This window comes from Festucalex cinctus, chromosome 11, assembly GCF_051991245.1.
Source record: "Festucalex cinctus isolate MCC-2025b chromosome 11, RoL_Fcin_1.0, whole genome shotgun sequence".
Lineage (NCBI taxonomy): Eukaryota > Metazoa > Chordata > Actinopteri > Syngnathiformes > Syngnathidae > Festucalex > Festucalex cinctus.
In genome coordinates, this window is record NC_135421.1 from 6,983,828 (window position 1) to 7,003,101 (window position 19,274).

The 19,274-nt window shown below is 37.1% G+C and overlaps 2 protein-coding genes across 3 annotated transcripts in view; one reads left to right on the plus strand and one right to left on the minus strand.

The window, feature by feature from the left end:
- dpp10 (dipeptidyl peptidase like 10) overlaps nt 1-8,617 on the plus strand; it is a 258,273-nt gene extending 249,656 nt beyond the window's left edge. The window contains exons 21-26 of one of the 2 annotated variants that reach the window (XM_077536347.1): nt 1,650-1,704; nt 1,890-1,989; nt 2,195-2,253; nt 3,320-3,392; nt 3,671-3,744; nt 7,029-8,617. In XM_077536347.1, the coding sequence (XP_077392473.1) occupies nt 1,650-1,704; nt 1,890-1,989; nt 2,195-2,253; nt 3,320-3,392; nt 3,671-3,744; nt 7,029-7,166 (499 nt within the window). In that variant the 3' untranslated portion in view covers nt 7,167-8,617. The remainder of the gene's footprint in view (nt 1-1,649; nt 1,705-1,889; nt 1,990-2,194; nt 2,254-3,319; nt 3,393-3,670; nt 3,745-7,028) is intronic. The other variant, XM_077536346.1, reaches the window with a different exon arrangement.
- Nucleotides 8,618-15,529: 6,912 nt separating this feature from the next.
- The window catches only part of LOC144030601 (inactive dipeptidyl peptidase 10-like), a 76,498-nt gene continuing 72,753 nt past the window's right edge, over nt 15,530-19,274 (minus strand). Inside the window, exon 26 of the mRNA XM_077537038.1 lies at nt 15,530-17,433. Coding sequence (XP_077393164.1) covers nt 17,296-17,433 — 138 coding nt within the window. The 3' untranslated portion in view covers nt 15,530-17,295. The remainder of the gene's footprint in view (nt 17,434-19,274) is intronic.

Below are 19,274 nucleotides of genomic sequence, written 5' to 3' on the forward strand. Positions count from 1 at the left end.
GGCGGGGCGGGGGGGTTGGGGTGGCGATATTTAAAAAAAAGGACACAATATTGTAAAAAAAAAAAAAAAAAAAAAAAAAAAAAAGAGCTCCTACTAAAAAAAAGCACAATATTGTGCTTTTGTACATAACAGCAATGCATATAAACCACCTACAATCTCTAATAACAATATTGAGGCACTTACTTGGTAATGCAAGCACACATTGATCGCTTCACAAGCAAATTAGGTTCCTCTTCGTCTGACAATTAGCATAGATTTTAAACACAGAAGGCCAAAACATCCCTAATGAAAATTGAAACTAAGAAACTAGCCACTAGAGGGTGCTAGAACTGCATAAATGGAAATCAACCTGACGTGTTCCTTTTAAATATTGTGAACATGACAACGACGATATTATGGAAGTTTTAATATCACGATATCACAATATTGCCCTTATCGTTACATCCCTATAGTGCCATCTTGAGTTGACAAAGTGACTTCCATTGCAGATTCTGAATAGGTAAAAAATCATTAATTTAGTTTTTGTAGCATTTAATAACCTGAAGCCCATCATTGCACTCGAACAAACGTCAACTGTCATGGGTCAAGAGTGATTAGAAAGATGGACTATAGTACAATTTCTCCTACATGAGTACATGAATAGACAGCCAAACTGCTAGTAATGAACGGTAACTGACACTTTGTATATTGGAAATAAAGAGAACGGGCGAAAATAAGCCACAGTCAGCAAATTTAGAGTACAAGGCATCTAAAAATGTGCTGTGGTGCAGCATTGTGTCATCGCACGATAATGATAAGAAGAGAGCAGAGCAACTGTGCTGAAGCACTGTGAGTGGAGTAGATGCTTAGTGAGTGGGTGGTGTGATAAATATGTCCACCTCTTCATAATAAAATGCTTTGTCAAGTAGTGTGCACACCTTCCAAATGTTAACATCTTAAACGATTTTTAAATCAATAAAATCGATGTTTGTTTTTACAGCTCTTGTAGTGTGTGGCGTACTTGAGATGAGCAACACAGGACACTACAGACATAATATCTCCTCTGATCAAGTGCCTCCTTCCTATACTAAATGTTCAACACAGTGCCAGGACTGACCCGTGGCCACATCAGCATGGTCGTGCAGTCCACCCTGACGACCAGAAAATACAAACCACAATTCCAATGAAATTGAGGTGTTTTGTAAAATTTAAATACAAACAAAATCCAATGATTTGCAAGCTATATTCTATGGAATTCATAAGAAATATTAGATATTTACTGTTCAAACTGATGAATGTATTTTTTTGTGTGTTATTACAAAATGCAATGTTTTTGCTGGGACAGGGGCAACAAAAGACTGGGAAAGCTGAGTCATGCTAAAACAAACTATTTTGCAAGGATGCCCCATTTTCCAACCATTTTTATTTCTTTATTGGACTCCGCATGTCTTGATGGGAATCCGCAGAGGAACCAGGCACATTTTTTCTTTTCCAAATGTGAACATACATCACTTTCAATGTTCAAAAACAGCAATCAATCAGATTCTATTGACATACTGTAAATGTCACAAAATAGTAATTAAATAAACAATAGCTGCTATGTTTCCCTGCTGATTTGAAGTGGAATTGCATGTGTTCAAAACTAACTTATATATCTTGTGTTTTTCCAGCTACATGATGAACTTTCAATACATTGATAAGACTCGAATAGCAATTTTTGGAAAGGTGAGCCTATATTCTTCATATTTGCATGCAAAAAAAAATGCTTTAAAAAAAGTAAATGCCACTGACCTCGACAATGTTGTTTATGATGAATGAGAAAATGTTTGTTTGTTTTTTCACATCTTGCAACAGGTTTTCTATTGCTACATGCATTGTACAATGATGTGTTTTATTTTTCTTTTGTTCAGGGTTATGGAGCCTATATTGCATTAATGGTGCTTAAGTCTACGGACAGTGTCTTCAAATGTGCATGTGCAATGTCACCCATGACAGATTTGAAGTTGTACGGTAAGCATAAAACCTTTCCAAACACAAAATGCAATGTGTCATATGAAGGGAAGCGATTTCATCGCCGACTGGAAGGAACATTCCAGTATTTAAGTGCAGTATTTTATTATAAAGCATTACATTTTCTACACAAAAGAGATTCCATGCACTTTCCTAAAACAATTATTCATAAAATCATTTTTATTTATTTTTTTCATTTTCATAGCATCAGCCTTCTCAGAGCGATACCTTGGCATGCCTCTACGAGATGACAGCAGATACCAGGTGTGTTCACCACTTCTCATTTGAGTGTCAGTACTCGGAAAGCTGCTTGCGGCCACATTCCTTTCATGCAATACATGCCGTTACATTTATTTTGCATCAGTTGTATCACACTAGGAGAGAGCTTTGATTGCCAATCAACAATGTGATGAATGTATTCAATAGTGTATTTGTCTTTAACATTCACTCACAGACATTTTCACAGAAACAATCACGTTCGCTCCCGGCTGTTTTACTGGATTTTGACTGATTTTGCAAGGCCCACAGAATATTGTGTTCTATTGCTATAAAAGCATGGAACCTATCAAAAGAAAGATTAAAGTCTCTTCTTTCATCATGTTTCTATCTGTTTCCGTTTTGCAGCAATTAGCATTAGAAGAGAGCTAAGTTTCATCAGTTTTCACAAATGTATTTAAAATTCTATGTAATTTAGCTTTTTTTTTTTTTTTAATCTCCTTTGCTCTGCTGCCACCTGCTGGCCGTTTGTGTAATAACTACAATTTCTGCAACTGTTCTTTGCAGTTGAGAGGCTGCATCAAAGCCTTCTGTATGCTTTAGCATTTTAAAAAAAACAAAAACAAAACAAAACGTATAAATACGTCTTTAGGACACTTAAAACAATTTTAAAAAACAAAACAAAAACAAAACGTATTTACACGTTATTGGGAAAACTCTCAGGCTTTTTGCATTGACAAAATGCAGAGGCTCTTTTCTCAGTAATGAGGTAGAAGGCATTGGAGAGAAGAAATCTGAACAATTGTTCTAATTTTGTGACATTTTATTGCTACCCATATGTCTTAATCACTGTGTGTGTGTGTGTGTGTGTGTGTGTGTGTGTGTGCGCCCATTATTCTGTATTCAGAATGAAAATACATTTCCATTAACCTTTTTATTTGATCACATCTGACATACATTTTCTCCAACATGTCTGCCGGCGTATATCTATTAGTTTTCAATTACCACAGTCTTTTGTTTCTTGTAGCATCACTCTCTTATGTATAGTTACGCAAGTGCAGTCGGTAATTCTTAATGATTTTATTTTGGCTTCCTTTTTCTAATTTCCTTCCAGTTCTCCAGTGTGCTGCAGAATGTTCATGCACTAAGAGACCAGACACTGATGTTGGTACACGGCACAGCAGATGGTAAGTGAAAAGAAATAGTGTGAAAATGAATATACTGGACCTGTTGTGCATCACTGCTGAGCACAAAGCAGCAAATATTTCTGAAAGGTAATGAGGCAAATGTTTTGAATCAAAAAAGAGAAAATAAAAGCGTGTTGCCCAAATTGATGCAGAAATTTTCAGAGGAATGCGTTCTCGGATGAGCAATGAATGCCAAATTTGTTGTTGTATTTCAATTCTGCCAGAATCCTAGTTTGAGTCGGAACTGTGCTGACACATTTTCCCTTTTTTATTTGCAGCTAACATCCACTTTCAACATACTGCTGAGCTTGTCAAGAACCTTGTGAGAGTTGGAGCAAACTACTCAATGCAGGTGACTGTCAGTGACGCATCACACTGGAAAAACACTTCTTGTCCATTTAAAAAAAGAAGGCAGTGATGCAAAATAATACATTCAGACACTGTGCCAAATGTAGCAGATGTACTGCACACACGTCTGTTGGACTCGATTGTACTGTTGCATACAAATACAAGATAATACACTATAATAACTAGGATGTAACGACAATGGCGATATCGTGATATCGTGATATTAAAACTTTCACAATATCGTCGTCGTCATGTTCACGATAATTAAAAGCCACACGTGTTAAAAAAGTCAGGTTGATTTCCATTTGTGCAGTTCTAGCACCAACTGGTAGCTATTTTTTAGTGCAGTTTAATTTTCATTAGGGATGTTTTGGCCCTTCTATGTTTAAAATCACTAATTGTCAGTTGAAAGGGATTGCAATTATGCTAGTGAAGCGAGTCAATATGTGGAGGAACTCAATGTGTGCTTGTATTAGGTGAGTAAGTGCCTCAATATTAAGTGTTATTAGAGAGTGTAGGTTGTTTATATGTATTGCAGTTATGTACTAAAGCACAATATTGTGGTTTTTTTTTGTATGAGCTTTTTTTTTTTTTACAACGTGATCTTTTTTAAATATCGCCAACCTCCCAACAATATTGTGATAATTATCGTATGGTGAGCTTCATATCGTGATAATATTGTTTCGTGATATTTGGATATCGGTACATCCTTAATAATAACTAGGGGTCTGAATTGCCTAGTACCTGACGATTCGATTCGTATCACGATCCATAGGTTACGATTTGGTACCGATTAATCCCGATACGAATCCACAAGTCGATTGTTGCGATTTTTTTTTTTTTTTTACTCAAATGTAGAAAACCCTAATCAGTAAAATAGTACATGTACACTGTAAAATTTGTATGAAAATGTATTATTTATTTATCTGAAACTTGAGTCTTATAACTGTGAGCCACTTGATTTAACAAACAGGTTGTAATCTGTTTCATGTTTGAACAGCATTGAAATAAAATATTAAGGCTTAATGTTCGATTAATATAACATTCTTCCATGATTAAGGTGTACTGTGAACCCTAAACCTAAGTAAGACGTTTTGCTGAATATTTTTCCATCAAAAATGGATGTTAAAAAATCAATTCGGCCGTCTATTGAATCGATTCAAGAATTGTGTGCTGTGATATCACAATATATTGCCAAATCAATTTTTTAACACCCCTAATAATAACAATAAGACAATTTATAATATTTACAATTATTATTGTAAACACAGTATACAAACAAAAAGTGCAACTGTACTTACTAAGTATTAAATATAATTATAAAAAAAATACAGAGAATAAAAACAATGTAACTGTTGTAAAATTTAAATAGTAAGATACTGCATGATGCCGTGCAAGGATAGCAAGAGTTTTTGAACTAATGATAAACGGGCATAAATAATTAAATAAATACAACTAAGAAAAAAAACCTTGATGGGCATAAACAAATAAATACAACTAGGGGGAAAAAAAAAAACGTTTTTGAGAGTTGAGCTTGTCTTGTAGAGTTACTTTATATTTGCAGTGGTTCAAATTTAAATGACTACTGCTAACATGCTAACTATTGTTATGCTAACATTTATCATTATCATTATTATTATTATTATTATTTAATGTTACTTTAGAATGGGCGACTTTAGAATGGGTTAGCGCATCCGCCTCCCAGTACTGAGGACTCGGGTTCAAGTCCAGGCTCCGGCTTTACTGGGTGGAGTTTGTATGTTCTCCCCATGCCTGCGTAGGTTTCCTCCGGGTACTCCAGTCTCCTCCCACATTCCAAAGTCATGCGTGGCAGGTTAATTGGGCGCTCCGAATTGTCCCTATGTGTGCTTGTGAGTGTGGATGGTTGTTCGTCTCTGTGTGCCCTGCGATTGGCTGGCAACCAGTCCAGTGTGTGCTACTACCCAGAGCCAGCTGAGATAGGCTCCAGCACCCCCCGTGACCCTTGTGAGGAATAAGCGGTCAAGAAAATGGATGGATGTATATTACAGTGGTACCTCTACTTACGAAATTAATTGGTTCTGGAAGAAAGTTCTTAAGTAGAAAAATTTGTAAGTAGAGACGCATTTTCCATGTAAATGCCCTAATCCGTTCCAAGCCTCCCAAATTTCAGACATAAATGTTTTATAAAGCATAAAAATGCATCAAAACATGTAACAAATACATGTTACAATTAGATTATTGCACAATAAATGAGAGTTGTGCATAATGTAAATAACAAAGAAGAGAGTAAAGAATAAAAATGATGGTCATTTACCTTTTTAACTGCTGTCCTCATCGTTTTTTTGCCCTCAGGTTCATGTTCTCCTCCCTCAGAAGTTGTTTTTTTTTTTTTCTTTTTTAAAACAATCCTTCATTAATGTCCAATGCAAACATCATCTTAATGAGCAAAAGCCCGACTGGTGAACACTTTTTCTGGGCGATTCTTTTAAACAAATTCTGAAACTTCATGGAAACTTCCGGTATGGCGAGGCATCTTTTTCAAAAAAAAAAAGGCCCGTCTCGTCGCAATTAAAAACTTACTGTGCCTTCATCAATCACCAATTGTTTGAATGTTTGCACAAATTCGTTGGCCGTTAGTTCATACATTTACAAAAAACTATCAGAACACCTCATGGGGCGCGGGATGAATGATGAGGACGCTGTATAGACACCGATCTAGTATACGCTCATAGATACCTATGGTATAGTTTCCTCTTAGCCAATGGGATGCCAGAACGATGCACAAACACCGATCTAGTATTTACGCTCATAGGTACCTATGGTAGGAAATAGCCATAGCTGAAAGTATGTTGCGTTCGGTAATGTATTTACCTTTCGTATCTAGAAATTTCTTTCGTAACAAGAGGCAATATTTTCCCGTTGAGGCGTTTCGTAACTCGAAAATTTCGTATGAAGAGACGTTCGTAAGTAGAGGTTCCACTGTACTTTAGAATGTGTGTCATTGTACAGTACAGTTGGGAAATTGTTTCAAACTTTCTGAAACAAACTTTTTTTTGGAGGCACTTACTTGGTAATGAAAGATCCACTTTACTGTGTTTCCCTGTGAATGGTGTTTATTATCAACCATGTGGCTCCGGTTTATGCTCTTTAACTTGGCTGTATTGTGCTCAACAGGTGGTGGGTCATGTGACAAATGTGTTTGTGGACTACCTTTCATAGCAGTGTTAACAGAAGGATGTACCCGGCGGTTATTGGGTGCCTCAATATGATTCATATTGTCAGACTCACGTGCCTTCTCCCCATCAGCTCTACCCGGACGAAGGACATTTCCTGTCACATCAGAGCAACCAGCACCTGTATGCCACTCTTACCAGCTTCTACAGGGAGTGCCTGAAGGAGGAGTTGCTCCCACTGATTGATGACGAAGACGAGGATGAGGAGTAGGCAGAAGGCCTTTTTGCATTTGGACCACATTTTAGATGAGCACGGACACAATAGTTTAGAGCTGCTCATGCGCTTAAGTGTGTGTGAGTGCACATGTGTTATAAAGACAACTTATGGACACCTATGATGACAGTGACACTTTTTACTGCGGGGACTTGAGGTACGATACGGCCTCGAAAATAATTTCAGTTCAACTGCAATTATTGTCAAAGCACACTGAACACTCGTCCTCGTCTTTTGCGGGATCTCTTGTCATGCTTGTGGTCATTCACCGTTATTACAGTTGCATGGTTCTCTTTCATTCCCTTCACCCTGATCTCTTTGGCGGTAACACATGGGAGGAAAACACTTCTTCACATTTTGCCTCTTCTTTGATTTGTTTGTATTGCAACACTGACTGGAATATATGGCGAAAGATAAACACTGTTTTAATAGCTTCACAAAGTGTTTTATTTTCATTAGAAAAATAGAAAACTGTTATAATTCATTATGAACAATGTATTTCTCGTCAGATATGTTATTTATTTCTCATGAGAACAGGCTATGTGTCGATGCACAACAAGATGCTCCCCGGCCACTCAGATCCTGAATAAGTGCAATTCCTACTGTAACCCTCCAACATCAAATCATTTTCTCTATGTCACATGTATTATAAGAGGGGTTTTGTGTAGACATGCACAATGCCTTATGAGGTTCAACATACTGTAATATATTTTGCTGGCAGTGGGAGTTTTGCATTAGAAGGGTCACATAAGTCAATGTCAACTCAGGTGTTTGAGAAATAGACACAGTTTAGGATCTGAAAGACAAAATTGTCTGTTATATCGTCGTAATTTAGAATTCTACATGAAGATAAGTAATTTCACAATATCATGTTATTTAAAACTAATGCAGGCAGTGGCATCTCAAAAGTGGTGCATATTCTTTTTTTCAGGATATTCTCCAAAGACCTAATATTTGAAAATATATTACAACAGAAGTTATGAAATAGACATTTTTACAATATGAGTAAGGTGTTTGCATGTCTACAGAGAATGTGTTTGAGTTTTGAGTTTTGCCACATTTTGTACAGTACAATACAGCAAAGTGTGTACATAAATGTATTTTTGAGATGTCTCGTAGAAAGTTGAGTCTAAAGGGAATTCATTGATCTGACTTGGCTGTATCGTATGGTTATGTTTCTATTATGTTTTATCTCTACAGTGGTTTACTTCTAGAATGGATTTTGTAATGCTTTTTTTTCCTCATCATTTTAAAAGGGGAAGGACATGTTTGTGATCTTGGGGTTATTGTGATTGTCCTCTAGAAATGGGTACAGCATAAATAAATAATAAAAAAAAAGAAAAGAAAAAAAACAGTGTTTTGAATCAGCATTGTACACACAACCAATGACATTTATTTTTAACTACACAAACAAAATTAAGGATTGTGCCATTTTTATTTTCTCTTCATCTGGACATTTACTAAAGCCTTCCAAACACTGAACAGGAATGAACATGAAGTATTCAGATGTGTTTCGATTTGTTTGTGGTTCTGCAAATAGTTTTCATTAGTTGTTGAACATTTGCATCTCGTTCGGCTGTGATTCCATGTCGAATCGCAAGTGAATGGCATCATAACATGGGCTGCATTCAGAAATTGGTCATAGTGAATTTCAGAAACGTACATGTTGATGGCAGCAAAGGAGTCGTAAACTGTCTGCTTCTAACTACAGTAAAGATTTTATTTTTCGTTTAATATGGCTTACCTTACTAGAATCCCACAAAGGTATAATAATACTGGTCGGTTATTGCTTCTTTTGCTGCTGTAAACAATAAATACTCAAACATTTTACTTGTGGCTTCATGCTCATGGTGCTAGCAAACTACCACACACCCTAGTTGCCATGACAACTACTTTTTGTTCATCTGATTCTTCATCTCTTTGAAGAAGAGACGAAAAAGTAAACATAATGGCACTTAATGTCTGATGTAGATTACGAGCACCATGAGCATGTAGCCACAATAAAAGGTTTAAGATACAGCACAAAAAAAAGCAATAACGGATGACCAGGATTCTACCTTTTGGTTACAATGTAATGCGGGATTCTAGTTAAATGAACACGAGTAAATGGAAATGAAATGGTTAATATAAATTCTTCCCTGAAAAAAAATGTAAATTTACCATATGTTGAGTGATGATGATTTTATAGTACTTTCTATGAATATTTTTGCATAAAGTACAGTATCGGCCATTTTTGCAAAGAATAACGTGGCTGCCAATGACAACCAAAGAGACTCACGAAGAATTATTGCGTCCCACAGCGGACATCAAAGGGAGAATTATGCCCTATATCAAAGAAGCACGTCTTCAAAAGCAGTACAGCCACTCGCCAAAAATTTGTGTCCAGCCGAAAGCGAAGTTGAAAGTGGGGCTCGACGTATTCAGCCGGCCCGCCCGTGTAATCAGGGCCGCTGCTACCCATTTGGGTGCCCTAAGCTGAAAAGTAAGGTGGTGCCTAATCACCACCCCCAGCCCCTCCTGCATTACCTCACAAAAATCACAAAAAAAACAAATAAATTATATATACATATATATATTTCCATGTATTTTTTCTACTGTTTTCATTAATAATCAAAAACCAACCACTGTAGTATTGTTTTAAATAATGCCAATTAACATTTAACAATTAAATTAGAACAAAGCCACTTAACAAATAAAGTGCAAATACAATGAGTGCTCTGAGCAACAGTGCAAATGAGGCAAATTTCACAAATAAAGGAACTGTCATGTTTTGGTTTTGTGGGGGTGGGTTTTTGTTGTCTTTTGGTGTTTTTTTGTCGTTTGTCATGTGTTCCTTGTTTCTTCCCTTGTCCCGTTATGTCAAACCACGTCCACCTGAGTGTGTCTTCCCTTCCCAGTGTATCCACCAATCAGCTTCCCTTGCCACTTGTGTCTTGCCCAGCTGTGTCTAGTCATTGTCATTAGCCTGTGTGTATTTAGTCACCTGTTTTTCGTTCGGTTCTGGTGGAGTCATTGTGCTTGTAGTATCTGTTGTGCCTGTGCCTGTTTATGTTCATGTCCCTGTTTTCCTTGCCATGCCTTGTTTTTGATCTTGTTAATTTTTTCATAGTACCTTGTTTATAGTTTTTGTTAATTAAATCCCCTTTTTTTTACCTGCATCCCTGCCTTGCCCTGTTTTTTGTTGCCCCCTGCATTTGGGTCCTGCCTCCAACACCCCCACTCTCTTGACAGGAACAAACAAACCAAAATAAATATCTGTTAATAAAAGTGCAAATAAGGAAAGGCACTTTAAATAGGCAAACAACTGCACAGAATCCTACAAAAGTGTGCGTCTACACTTTATAGCAGCAAAAACATTTATTAAGTCATCGTATACAAGAAATTTTGTTACTTCAGCATAGATACTTAGGACAGCAAGGCCACTCAAATGTAAAAAGTAACTTAACTTAAATGTATATTGCTTATAAACTAGTTTAAAGTTCATAAATAAGATTGAAAGAGACCAGAAATAATTGAAAACCCCATATTTCAATTAACATATTAAGGGTATATTTGTTGTAAAAAAATAAAATAAAAAAGCGCAGTACTTAAAACAGCAAAACAATGGGAGATATCTTTTTACTGTCTTTTGTTTGTTTGTTTGTATTTTGCTGTGATGTGAATTATGTATACACAGAGGAAGACATAAGTGGTGCAGCAGGTGCATCAACTCTGATTTAAACTGTACTGGTTTGCACTTTGCAGAAAATTAAATCTTGTTAGGAAAAAAATTTGATTGACTAGAGGTTTACTGTGACAATACTTGACCTGGAGTGATGATGTGTTAGCTTGCTAACTATTAACTGCAAACAAGCTGTTGCAGGATGACACTTACCTGTGAGTGAGTCACGGGCTTCATCACGTATTATCTTTTTTTTTTTAGTTTCTCGGCACCTGACTCTTGCCACAGTTTTGGACCCCTGGCGTAAATATCGTACAAAAAAAGTGCATTCCGCCAAATATGCGACCTGAGGAAACACTGTCAAAGAGGAGGATGGGCGGCAGACCGGAGAGTCATTTGGCACGAGCTCCCGATTAGACAGCGTTGTGACGTTACGTGATGATGAGAGGAGAGAGGAAGGTGAATGCCAACTATCCGCTAAATGATTAATTTATTATTTTACTTGTGCAGTTTTTTTTTTTTTATCTGAACAATCGCACTTCATGGGTGCGTGTATGCTGCCAGAAGAAGAAAAAAAAAAGCGGCAGCTGTAGCGAATAGACGTTAGGAACCGTCTGCAAGTTGCTTGTTACAGAAGTTCAAGTTACCAATCAAGTTACCATTGACATTGGTCACTCTGGAACTGTAAGTTGTGGACGGTCCATAACCTGAACGGTAAACAGCCGCGTGACTTTAACTTCGCTCGGCCAGCTACACGTTTGCAACACATTCCTCAGCAGAGATCAAGCCTGAGTTAACATGTTGTGATAATCGTGTTTAAATAGTTAACTTTTTGTTCAAAATTATTTCACTAAAGATAATATGGCATATTAGTCACATCTGCCTGGAATTTACAATCAGGTTAATGTTATGACCCGCAGTATATGAGAAAGAGAAAACTGATTTTGTGCGTGTAAAGCAGTTGCGTTGTAAGGTTCGCTTGCCACCGCGCTCGTCTTCTTTCACTCAACTCCTCTCTCACTCTCTCCGCCCTGGTTTAGAATCACTGCCGGTAGCCGAAATAATGATCTCAAATCTCTTTCTGAACGATTAGACCATCCGTACGTCGCGCACAAGTTCACCATAGGATTGGTCGCTGAATTATCAACTGTTTGACCTATTTTCTAGGTCACACTGATTGTTCTCACTCGCATTGACGCCCTGTCTTCCAGCTCCCAACTGAAAAAAACTTTGTGGGCATGTTTCAGCAGATGTGGAGCAATTTTTGCCGCTGTTAGGGGACGCAGTGCATCCTTCATGGATTTGACCCTTAGTTTCCAAACAGTTGGAGTGAAGTAGTGTAAACAAACGCTCTGAATTGTGACGTGAGAAGCAAGTGAATTTTCAGCGAGAGTTAATCCTGTAAAAATGGATATAGAGGATATTCCAGACCTGATAAGTGCTTGAGCAAAATACATTTTAGAGTAGAATAATATTGTGAGATACTTGTAAAAGGAGACCAAACCTCTATGGCCAACCTATTTCTATAATAGCAACTTTTTTCACAGCCCGACACCCTCCTCATCTGCGGTTTTAACATCCCAACGCATATTTGATTGCATCTTTCTCTGTTTTTGTGCTCTTCAGACCAGCATGATTTGTTCATGATCACTGACGACAGCTGCATTAGACTGAGATATTATTCTCCACCTACAGTACATTTTGAGCTTCTGTATTCTAACAAACAAGTCTAATTTCACTGCCAACATCAATTAGCTTGACTTGATCACACTGTCTGACCAGTTACTTCTGTTCTGTCTCACATGTTGTGTCTGGAGATTATTAAAAGTGTGCTCATTTTTGTTCTTTACGTGCCAGTGAAAGTTTGAAAATCGTTTAAAAATGGGGAACTACTTCAGGCATCATTGTGCTTGTACTCTAGTATAAAACACCTTAAATGAATAATAGAACAGTGACTTGTAAAATTGTACTGACATGTTATAAACATGAATAATTCAACGGCATCTCAGTAGTCGTGTTTCTTTATTGTATATAAAGTCAACCAAATGCTTACCAACATTAACAGTCATGTTTTTTCTACAACCAGGACATTGGAAATTCTGTCTTGGACAATTATTCATAAGCCAATGGTACCTTAAGAAAATATTCAACATTTTAACATAATATTGAAGTTGTTACACTTTTGCTACACTTTTGTTACACTAGTCTGGTTCATGAGATATTGTATTAAAAAAACAAATTGCATGCAGTGTTTTCATTCCATCATATTTCTTTGTTTCCATCCATACAAATTATTGCATTGACTACATTCAAATTCCACTCTTATGAAAACTTCACAGGATATAATGGTGTACTTATGTATTAGTAATTAACATAATTAACAATATACTATATTTTCAAGAACTTCTTTGGGTCTCCTGTACCAGTCCTGTATGGATCAGATGACTTACAGTATATGATAAATTAGCAGTATACATATACAGACCCGTCACCAGAAAGAAATTGTAGGGGGGGCATTACCTTTTTTTGTGGGGGCACACTTTATCAACCTAAATCTAATGTTCATCAGGTTGAACAGCGGCATTGTGACAACTGCAAAACTGTTCAGAAATATTTTCTGTCACTTAAAAGCGGCAGTTCATTCTGAAATCTAAAAGACAAACTGAAAAAAAAATGTGTAGTTCATTTTGCATTTATTCAACTCAAAAGTTCATTTGAAACAAATCCACTCGTCACTTCTGTAAACAACTATGTCCGAATGAATGACTCTGTGACCCAGCCCCTTCTATCTGGAATTGGCTAGCAGTTGCCTTCATTTGCGTGTTGGATTAGGGCTGTACGATATGGACAAAATTTCCTTTCATTTTTGCCAGACATCTCTATTCTTTGATCTTTGACTCAGCATGAGACTTCACATCATTTTACTTTTTTTATGGTGCCTTCTGTATTTTGTGTTATTTTATTTCTATACTTGTACAGATTTTTTTTTTTTTTTTTAGTATTTTATTTGCGTGTATACTTATCTACTTATATTTACTCTAATTAATTTTATTTTGTGTTATTTTATTTCACTTGTGTCTACTAAAAGACTAATTTCTATTCCATGCACAGCACTTTGTATGCAGCAATTGATGTTTTAAAGTGATTTAGAAATAAGGTTGAGTTATGTCGATGATATACAGAAACAACATATGGGTTCAGTGAAAAACTAAGCAGAATATCAATCCAAAAGGATGTGTAAAGTGCTGTTTTTTTTAATTAGAACTTAGTGACAGTCATCAACATGAACAAACTTGGCAATAAAAAAAGAGAATTCAACTCACATTGTACTGCAACTGCTTTAGTGATAAATAATTTTATGCTCCTTAGTTGTTGTTGTGTATGTGTGACTGCTTGGGTCTGTTAACAGCATACTGTGTATTGCTACAATTCATCCGTGCTGTGTGGCTTGACTAATTTAAATAAAAGTTTGACACTCACTTGTAAACGTAACCAGTGGACTCAGAATTCCCATTTATGTCAACTGTGTCATCCTGGATCGAGGTTTGGCATTTGGTGGCTTCCATTAAAGCGGCACGACGTGCGCACTGCTCAGTCTTTGTCCCAGCGCCAGCCGGCAAATGCGCACTATCTACCCGGAAGTAGATTTGGCTAAAGCCTAATTTATGCCTCCACGTTTGCTCTCGCGTCGATGAGCGCCGTCGATGCTCATGAATTTTAAGTGCCGCGTCGCTCGTGGCCGGCTGACGTGCACACGTCGCCAATCCTTGGACGCCGTAGATGGCGGGGCGTAGCTCGCTTCTGATTGGTCCGTTCGATGGCGTTTTTTCTTTTTTTTCTCTCTCTCTCTACCCGCCCCCCCGCCCAGATAGTTTCCGTGAAGGCAACTGGCGTCGCAAAAATCGACTTCCCTGCTCGGAGACCACGGCTGTGCATGTGGATATGTGCCTGGGACGAGAGGCGGAAAACAACAATAACAAAAAAAAAAAACTGTGTTCGCTAAGCGCACGGCTGTTGTGTTTTGGCAAGTTTACGGCCGACACCGGTGCAAATTGGCAATAATTAATTGCCACGGTGATGAACTTACTCTCCCCCCGGCTTTGTTTCGTGTTTCTGAATTAAATTGAACTTCCTGAATCCGTCATAAAATGCAGAGGAATCGCCACTCTGTGGCGTCCCAGCCATAGCGACAGCGGGACTTGGTGTGAAACTCCAGCAGATACAGATGTGTATTGCGCACAAGTCGGAAGGCAAACGCACGAGCGGAGCAACGCCGTAACCCCCCCCCCGTGCAAGCCCGTCGCAGAAGCATACTGAGGCCTTAAGGCATGTCTGCAGAGCGCACGTCATTGGCTCGCTTAGTTGTCAATCACAGCCCAACTTGAAAGGAGGTATGTGGTTGGCTGGCACGCCATGCTTTACTTAACACAGAAGGCGCAAGTTTACGTGACTGATAGGACGAATAGTTAGTGAGTCATCTTGCTAGGGCGGGCATGGCTGACTGACAGGGCGGGCACGGACCCCCAAGGCCCGCCCATGGCGACGGGTCCGCATATAAACTACAGCTACCTGAAAATGTGATGAAATCCAGCAGCGTTTTAATTTAATTTAAATTATTGATTTGATTTTGTTGATGAGAGGTGGTTAATCGCATGTGAAAATATTGTTAGAAATGATGTTCATTCATAAAATCTAGACGTTTTTGGTCTTCTAATATCAGGATTTTATTTTCTTTACATTATTTGTCTTGAAACACAACTTAATAATTTTTGTGTTACAATTTTAACATTACCACTTGTTGACTCTTGTTATACAAAAATTATTTTTAGCGTAACCTTGATACCACGTCATATGTTTACAGATAAAACACGGTGACAAACAACCAGGTTAATGTAACAAAATATCAATAACAATCATAGCCATGTGGAATTGTCAAGTGCCAAGTAAAAACAGTGCTCTATGATTTCATAAATCCTCTCAGGTTGATTTTGAAGATACCAGGGGTGTATTTCACTAAGGAGGTTCAACAAACATAACAACATTGACATACCCTCCAATAGGAAACTGCGTTTTTGGTTCCAGTCCAGCTGATTCCAGTGAGGTATATCAACGCTGATTAGTCTCACCTGGCTGGACTTTAAAAGACCGCCTCAATGGAGCCCCGATTCGTCACCATGGCAACGGGGGTGCCGAGCGAGGCGCCGCCCTCTGCTTCCGCGTTGCTTTTTTATTTTTTATTGCCCCTGTCAAGCGAAAATCTTAATATGTCGAATTTGATTATTATTTTTTTGATTGATTTGATTTAGTTATTGAACATATGAACAAGAGCAGAAAAACAGAAATTAAAAGAAAACCCCAATAAAATCATCAATCAGTTGACATGTTCAAAAGGGAGTAGGAAGAAGTTAAAAACTTATCTAGTCCTACCCCTTTTACTTTATATAGTTAAACCTATTTCATTATTTAATACAATACTAATTTACTATTTTTTTTTAAATAAAATGTATAAACCTGGTTGTTTATACAAGTGCACTTAGACATGTTCACATTTACCAAAAACATATATACATGAATTTCCTAAACATATACCATAATACCTATCTAAATCATATACACATACTCACATATACAATTTTCATACTCTGGTCTGACATAAGTAATTTTTTTTAACTTTACTTTTAAACATTTTTTTTAAACTCCAGAAGTGAGTCACATTTTTTCAGATCAATTCCCAAATGATTCCACAAATTAACACCTTTTACAGATACACACCTTTGCTTAATATTTGTTCTTGTTTTGTTATTTTTGTACCCCTTATATCATAAGGACTGTGTCTAATTTCAAACAACTTCTGAGTACTGTGGCAGAGTAAATTATTATAAACATTGTACATTATTTGTGCTATTTTAAACTCAACCAAGTCATAAAATTTTATTGCATTGAATTTAATAAATAGTGGATGTGTTGGTTCTGTATATTTTGATCGATTTATAATTCTTAGAGCTCTCTTTTGCAATTTGAAAACAGAGTTGGTATTTGTTCTATATGCATTTCCCCAGATTTCCACACAATAGGTCAGATATGGTAATAATAATGAACTGTATAATGTATATAATGATTTCATGTTTAAGACATCCTTAGTTTTATACAGTATCCCTATTATTTTTGACATTTTCCTTTTAACATTTTCTAACAAGATGAACATGTCTTTATTTAAAAAAAAAAGAAAAAAAAAGTACAACGTACACCACAGCGGCTACCCATAGAGGAAGGCTCTGGTTTCAGTTACCTCCCTTTCTGAAACGAGTTTCCACTTTTCAGGATTTCTGTACCCAGGTTTCTCACTAAACCTACTTTGTGAAATACACCCCAGCCCTTCAGGAGTGAGTGCAGAGGTGTTGGCTCATGCTAACAGGTGCTACATTCTTGGATGTGTACAAGTTTGCCTGCAGGTAATTCTCCATCTTACATATCATCTTTAGATTCCTGCTGGTCGACAAGCCTTTCCTCCTCAAAGCAGTTTTTGAAGAAGGTGACCACCGAGTTTAGCATATAGCGCTGGCTCTTGACAGACACAATGTTGTGTCCTTCATCTGGAAAAATCTGGGTAACGACAAGTTGAGAACAGTTTTACATCATCACAATTCGAAAAATACACAAACATTACCTGACCTACCTCTTTTTTTTTTTCTAACAGAGAGAGAGAGAGAGAGATTCGGGTTTGGCAAGTGTGTTACTTAAAGTTTGAACTTTTCACATCCAGCTAGTCCATTAACCTTGCAAAGAAGTTTGAAAGCGTCATCAGAACCGGCCAAGTGTAACGACGGGGGATGAGAAGAAACCATTCTCCACTTGTACAATCATGCTCGCTCATCTTTGATGATCTTTTTTTTTAATCTGGCGAAAGCGCATGAGTCATTTGTTTTTCTGCAACACTAGCTTTTCACTCTGTCAGGGTCATGAATCAGAACAGCAACACTCATTCGGTTTGTAGGTTCATTTGGATTCTTCATAAATGAAAGCTTCAAGGTCATATGGCAAACGTGAAAAAATGTACTTTGTCTACGATTACCAAAAATAGTGAATATATTGCGCCGTTGTTCAGATGATCAGTTTTAAGTGTCGTATGAAAAGGTTCAACAGAAAAGCATCATTGTGTCCTTCATTAAACCTCACATCAAAGCACTCTTTCCTAATAATTTTTAATATAATTTAGTATGATATCACAAAGACAGGATAGTCACCCATCTGAAGAAATCACACCGCTCTTCTACAAAATTCATCTATATTTTCTTCAGTATATCAAGTGACATGGTTGGGAGACGCAGGGTTCACCAATTCCGGTCCTCCGGGTCCAGAGTCCTGCAGGTTTTAGATGTTCCCACCAACCAACACACCTGATACTAAATATCAGGATCGTTATCAGGCATGTCGATGAGCAGATTATATGAATCCGGTGTGCTAGTGGGTGGGAATATCTAAAAACTGCAGGACTATATATATATATATATATATATATATATATATATATATATATATATATATATATATATATATATGAGAAAATGGTGTTTGACAATATTAACTCATTCACTCCCAGCCATTTTCACTGAAGCAACCTCCTTTGCTCCCTGCTGTTTTACTGGATTTTGACTTATTTTTACAAGGCCCATTTTTACAAGGCCCACAGAATATTATGTTCTATTTAAATAAACACATGGAACCTACCAAAATCAGGAAAAAAATATTTGTATCTGTTTCCTTTTTGCAGCAATTAACATTAGAATATTATCCAAGTTTATTCAATATTACATTCCTGGTGAAAACACTGGCAAAAAGAGCTTTATGCAACAAGGTCCAGGTTGATCTCATACTCTGCTGCCACCCGCTGGCCTTTTTTTTTTTTTACAGTTAAGCCACCTCTCTATGTCAGAAGCTGCATCAAAGCCTTCTGTATGCTGTTTCATTTAAAAAAAAAAAAAAAAAAAAAAAAAAAAAAAAAAAACTTAAAAAAAAACGTGAAAACATGTTTTTGGGAGTGAAGGACAAAGTATTAAAAACGTGTTTACATATTTTTGGCATCGAATGAGTTAATCTTCTTGATAGGGGAGACTGGGGACAGTTGTAACACTGGTCAGTTGCAATTGCTCCAATTATGAACAAGACACAGTTGTGCTTAACTTAGCGCACTGTATGGTGAGAAAGGGTTTAAAAAAATCCAAAATACTGCAGCAATTGTGTTAATATTTTCAGAGGTTGTAGTTGACATGACTGGAGATGCGCATGTGAATTTCGGTGACGATTCATACCATTTTTGTGTCATTAAGCGACGTTTAGCTTTTCTACATTTACAGTTGTGCTCATAAGTCAAGCACAATTGCAAGAATCACCTGGTTCAACTTCCACATACTATGTCCACACTAATAGCCCACATGTGAAAAAAG